Genomic DNA, 6430 nt, shown 5'->3' on the forward strand with positions numbered 1-6430 from the left:
TTGACTAAAAGAACGTCAGGGGCGGGCAACGCAGGCGTAGTTCTACGCGGACGCACTGGGTCTTACGCCAAAATGCACATGTCGTACGGACGTTAAGTGCGCAGAAAGGGCGGGAAACCATGAACTTGACTAAAAGAACGTCAGGGGCGGGCAACGCAGGCGTAGTTCTACGCGGACGCACTGGGTCTTACGCCAAAATGCACATGTCGTACGGACGTTAAGTGCGCAGAAAGGGCGGGAAACCATGAACTTGACTAAAAGAACGTCAGGGGCGGGCAACGCAGGCGTAGTTCTACGCGGACGCACTGTATATAACGACAAAAATCACATGTCGTATGTTCGTTTGCGAAAATAGGAACAGAAGTTGGGAGCAAGAAAAACGAAGGTAAGTTTAAACCATTTCCCCAAATAAGTGGCAGATCCTGGAGTCTATCTTGGGCTAAGATTAGGAGAGTCTGAGCTAACATTATGTTTTTTGGCTTGTGTATTGTCTTGCAGAAAAATGAATCAAAAATTCCGGGATCCAGAATTTTTAAGTCTCTTTATAGACAAGTATAAAGAAATGTCTAATCTGTGGCATACCAAGAACAAGGATTATTTTAATAAACAAGTAAGGAGGGCAACACTGGAGAGATTTGTGACATTTGTGCAGCCTTGGATCCCAGAGGCAGACGTGGACTTTGTGGATAAGAAAATTCAAATATTGCAAAATATGTTCCGAAAGGAAAAGAGGAAAATACAACAATCCAAAACATCAGGAGCAGCACCAGGTGATGTGTATGTTCCCAGGCTGTGGTACTTTGAAAAGCTACGGTTCCTGGACGACCGATATAAACCCAGGGAGTCGCTTTCTACTCTTCCCTCCACCCTTCCCTCCACCCTTCCCTGCAGCATTCCCTCCACCTCAGCAGAGGCTGATGAGCCTTCCATCCTGGAGGAAGCGGATGCACCCAGCTGGAGCCAGGTATTTTTTTATCAAAAATAGTGAGATTCAGAATATTAATGATGTTAACTAGATGTTATTCGAATTTGTACGCTATTATTGATGTTAAAAAATAGTTAAAATTTGGACATATCAATTTACAGTAGTGGCCACAAATGTTTGTCACCAGCAGAAACAAGAAATAGTGGTGTCATAATGATACTCTTTTATATGTATTAACCGAATTTTGAAGTCAGGAGCTGAAAAATGTTTAGGATTGATGAACAAAAAACTAAAACAATGTCCCTTTTTTATACACAGGAGGAGCTCAGCCAGGAGGAAGGTGAGGAAAGTGGCAGGCAGGAGGAGGCTATGCCCACTCTCAGCCAGGAGGAGTCCATGCCCTCTGTCAGGCAGGAGGTGGCCGGGCCTAGTAGAAGGATGACGACTTCTCAAGTGCCTCCCCTCCGTCTTCCATCCAAAAGGGCCAAAAAAAATACACAGGCACAGGAGGAATCCCTGCGACTCATTAGAGAGGCGACTAATGTTTTAAACAGCCCCCCTGACGCAGAAGAGGCCTACGGCTGCTACATTGCCAGCCGGCTCCAGCAACTAGAGATGGGCCAACGTCTCCACTGCGAAAGGCTGATTTTCCTGTCCTTACAGAAGGGGTTCAGTGGAGATTTATCAGCCAACAGTACTATTGTGGAGCAAATTCCTCCTGTTCCTCCTCCTCCTCCTCCTCCTGCCACGAGTCCACCATCGGAGACACAGCCTCCCAGGAAGGCTACAGGGAAGTCTGCAGGGAAGGGTGCAGTGAAGGGTGGAGCGAAGAGAAGAAGGTGATGACCTGGCTTCACTCTGGTCCGACCAACCACAGCCTGGGGACATATATACCATCTGATGCTGCTCTTGATGTCTGGGATTCTGGGACCATATTTGATTTTGTAAAATTTGAATTTTCTTGTCCACATAGTTTCACGTTTGCCCTGGGGCCAAAAGGCTACAGAAATGTCACAATTTTCTCCAGTGTTGCCTTCATTTTTTTGTTTGTAGAACCAGAATAAATGGATATTTTTGTTTGAAAATATAATTGCCTATGTGTTTTTTGGTCAAATACCTTTCTATAAAAGACAATGTGAAATTAACAAGGGACACTAACCTCCTTGAGGTTATAAACAAAATAAAAATGTTATTGTGGTAACTTGTCACCAGAATAAAAATAAAAAGGTTATTGTGGTAATGAAAAAAAAAAAAAAAAAAATAACGTTTTTGGTTTTAACTTGACGGAACAATTAAATATGGAGATCACAATAAAAAATAAATGGTCAAGAATTGTACCAAAAATATGTAGGCCAAAAATTAGTCACCAACATTTTTTCATTTTTTTTTATTTTTTTTTGGAGTAATTTTTTGATCAATATTTTTGGGTGAAATCATTAACATTTTTATTCTTGTGATCTCCATATTTAATTATTCGGTCAAGTTAACAACTTTTTTTTTTGGGGGGGTTTTAATTGACAGAATAATTAAATATGGAGATCACAAGAAAAACATGGTAAAGAATTGTACCAAAAATATGGAGTAAAAAAAATTAGTAAAAAAAAAAAAAAAAAAAAAAAAAAATTCAGATGGGGCTTTAAAATAAAAACAAGATCATTCATGAGATGAGGAGAAATAAAACAGAAATGTGTTTGGTGAGAACTCTGTGAGTGAATATGAGCAGCAAAGCAACTTCGTTCTTCTAGCATTATAAATCAAAAGGCTTCGTTCTTCTAGCATTATAAAGAAGATGCGCTATACATTTAAACGAGCACAGAATTTGCAGCATGACGAATGTGCTACTTCCAATACGAACTGGAGTTTTACAAGACCGAGCACTTCCGTCTCGTACTTGCTTCAGAGCATGCGTCGTTTTAGGACTGTCGGAACAGCATACAGACGAGCGGACTTCTACATCGGACCTGGGTCCGGCGGAGTTCCGTCGGGAAAATTTGAAGCATGCTTCATTTCTAAAGTCCGTCAGACTTTTGCGAAGCTAAAGTCCGTTGCAGCCCACACACGAGCGGATAGTCCGCCGGACTCAGTCCGTCGGAGTTTGGATGTCGAAAAGTCCGCTCGTGTGTACGGGGCATTATTATAGGCTTACCTATAGGTATAAGTAAGAAATGGCAGTTTACTCCCACTTTAAACCAACCTTTTCCTATGTAAACATCAGTTTTGTTGTAGTAGCGTCTATAAATCATACATATGTGCCAATTTACAAACAAGGTCAAGGCATTCCCAAACATATGTTTTGCTGTTATTTTTCAATTTGGTAATTTTTCCTTTTAAGCATTACTAAAATTGCTACCCACCAAAAATATTTTTTAACACATTTTTTGCTTTGGTACATGTCCCCTGGGGCAGTGCCCAGCCCTCTACCCCCCTTGCAATTGGTGTGACAATTTCCAGCTATTAGCCTAGAAAATGGCCATTACACTTACCCTTACAACACACTTTGACCTACAGGTAAGCCTAGATTAAGGCTTACCTGTAGGTCCAAGAAATATCTCCTAAACCTACACGGTTTAGGAAATATTTGCCGAAAGACAGGCCGTAGACAGCGGCGCGAAGATGCCACGCGTGTCCGCTCCGCGGGAGTGACGTCATTGCGGCTTCGCCGAATGACAGCGGTGGAGCAGCAAGACCCACCAAGAAGATGGATGCGCCGGACTACAGGGGACAGCGGTGACGTCGCTGGCTCCTGTGTCAGATAAGTGACACATAATGGATTACTATGAGATGCATAGTAATCCATTATGCGTTGCCTTTGCAGGGAATGAAAGAGGAAGTAAACCCATTAGGGTTTACTTCCTCTTTAAAATTCTGCTTCCATTGACTTCAGCAGAGATTTGGCACCCACAGTTTAATCATAATTGTCAAACCTGCCTAAACCGAATCCAGGTACATTAGGCTTATCACTAATCCTTATACAAGGATAAAACATATACAAATCTTAAAGCAAAAAAGTAATATATCGTAGGATCTTTCCTTTATTTTAATCTGTTTGTTGCAATTTATCTAAATCCAAGAACAAAAAATATATATGCTCACCCACCACTTTATTAGGTACACTTGTTCAATTGCTTGGTAACACAAATTGCTAATCAGCCAATCACATGGCAGCAACTCAATGCATTTAGGCATCTAGACATAGTGAAGACAACTTGCTGAAGTTCAAACTGAGCACCAGAATGGGGAAGAAAGAGGATTTAAGTGACTTTGAATGTGGCATGGTTGTTGTTGGCAGACAGGTTCGTTTGAGTATTTCAAAAACTGCTGGGATTTTCACGCACAGCCATCTCTAGGGTTTACAGAGAATGGTCTGAAAAAGAGAAAATATCCAGTGAGTGGCAGTTGTGTGGAGGAAAATGCCTTGTTGATGTCAAAGGTCAAAGGAGAAGGGGCAGACTGGTTTGAGATGATAGAAAGGCAACAGTAACTCAAATAACCACTGGTTACAACCAAAGTATGCAGCATACCATCTCTGAGCGCACAACACATTGAACCTTGAAACAGATGGGCTACAACAGCAGAAGACCACACTGGGTGCCACTCCTGTCAGCTAAGAACAGGAAACTGAGGCTACAACTCGCATCGATTTCAGCTGCGACATTCAGATGGCAGGGTCAGAATTTGGTGTAAACAACATGAAAGCATGGATCCATCCTGCCTTGTATCAACAGTTCAGACTGTTGGTAGTGTAATGGCATGGGGATATTTTATGGGCACACTTTGGGCCCCTTGAGCATCATTTAAACGAAACCGCCTACCTGAGTATTGTTGCTGACCATGTCCGTCCCTTTAAGACCTCAGTGTACCCATCTTCTGATGGCTCCTTCCAGCAGGATAATGCACCATGTCACAAAGCTTAAATCATCTCACCACTGGTTTCTTGAACATGACAATGAGGTCCCTGTACTCCAGTGGCCTCCACAGTCACCAGATCCCAAGAAAAGTTTCCAACACCTTGTTGAACCTATGCCACGAATAATTAAGGCGGCTCTGAAGGCAAAAGGGTGTCCGACCTAATACTGGCAAGGTGTACTTAACCCCCCTGACGGTATTCTCGAGTCTGGCTCGGGGGGGAATTTTTACACCAAAAGCGGTAACCCAGAGCCAGACTCAGGACCGCATCGCTGTATGCAGGAGGGGGTTACTTACCTTCTCCCCTGGATCCAGCGATGTCCCCGTGCTGTACGAGCGGCTCGTCCTCCGCTCGATTCATCATGGAGCCGATCTCCGTTCCCTGCGAGCGTTGCGACGCACGGGGACGGAGAACGGCGCCAAATTCAAAAAGTGAAACACACACATTACATATAGTATAATGTAATCTTACAGATTACATTGCTGTATGTAATATTTCACATTCCCTTTGTCCCTAGTGGTCTGCCCAGTGTCCTGCATGCACTTTTATATTATAAAAACTGTTCTTTATGCCTGGAAAGTGGAGATTGTCCATAGCAACCAAAACTGTCCCTTTACATGAAAAATGGTTTTAGACCAGCTAGAAAACAGTGATAATAAATTAGAATCACTCGCAGAATTAAGCGACAGCGATTTGTGGGGAGATCCGTCATCAAATACTGAAAAGTAATGACAGTGACAATTCTGCAACTGAGCAAATTTCAGTGTTTTTGATTTGATTACATTATTGAATACATGTTATTATTGTTATATTATTATTTGGTATAATTATTTATAGTTATTTATTATATTATAATTTATGATTTCATTTTTCAAACTTTATCATACCCGGGATGTTTGCTAGACTCTGGTTTGGACAGATTTAAGTGAGTTATTCCAAGAATCGCAGGCCTACAATATAAAACGCCAAATTTTCATGCAAAATAATTGTACCGCTTTTATCACCTAAAATCTGAAATAATCATACCGCCAGGGAGGTTAATAAAGTGTCCGGTAAGTGTATTTTGCAGAGTACAAGTCTTCAGGTGTGTTGGCAGCATTTGTCTTCTTTTTATAGTTGATAGTAACACACTTCTTCTCCCAGGGTGACAACAATAACTCACTGTACTGTATTTATGGAGGAGCAGTGTTGTTGCCCTAGGACAGGACGTGTGTTAAGACTTCAGAACTTCTCATCACCATAACTTAGGCAGGGGATGTTCTGTAATGCACCAACATGAACTGGGAACCTATTCTTATAGTGGGAACTGAGCCTATAGGTCTTTCATGGCCCATGGTGGCAAAATTGGCAACAGTGGCACCTGGGGTTTTCTTTTGCTTTCCTCCGGAGTCTGGACCAATGTTGCAGGTCTTGTGAAGATTTGAGCTTATTCACATCTGTTTTTTGCAACCTTCGTAACTATGACTGTGCGCTCATTTCTTTATTCTCAACACCTCAATACAGATATCAGTTACATTTGTGGTTAATAATCTCATATCTTTATGATACACTTGCCATGTGAGCAGGTTAGCCCAAGGCACACACCTCTACATATGGCA

The 6430-nt window shown here is 42.0% G+C and overlaps 1 protein-coding gene across 1 annotated transcript; it reads left to right on the plus strand.

The window, feature by feature from the left end:
• Positions 1-255: 255 nt before the first annotated feature.
• On the plus strand, positions 256-2068 carry LOC143934922 (uncharacterized). Its single transcript, XM_077458485.1, has 2 exons — positions 256-964; positions 1244-2068. The coding sequence occupies exons 1-2, from the start codon at positions 503-505 to the stop codon at positions 1766-1768; spliced, it is 987 nt and encodes a 328-aa protein (XP_077314611.1). The 5' UTR covers positions 256-502; the 3' UTR covers positions 1769-2068.
• Positions 2069-6430: the final 4362 nt, after the last annotated feature.

This window comes from Lithobates pipiens, unplaced genomic scaffold, assembly GCF_037356315.1.
Source record: "Lithobates pipiens isolate NorthernLeopardFrog02 unplaced genomic scaffold, aLitPip1_a1.2 Scaffold_28, whole genome shotgun sequence".
Lineage (NCBI taxonomy): Eukaryota > Metazoa > Chordata > Amphibia > Anura > Ranidae > Lithobates > Lithobates pipiens.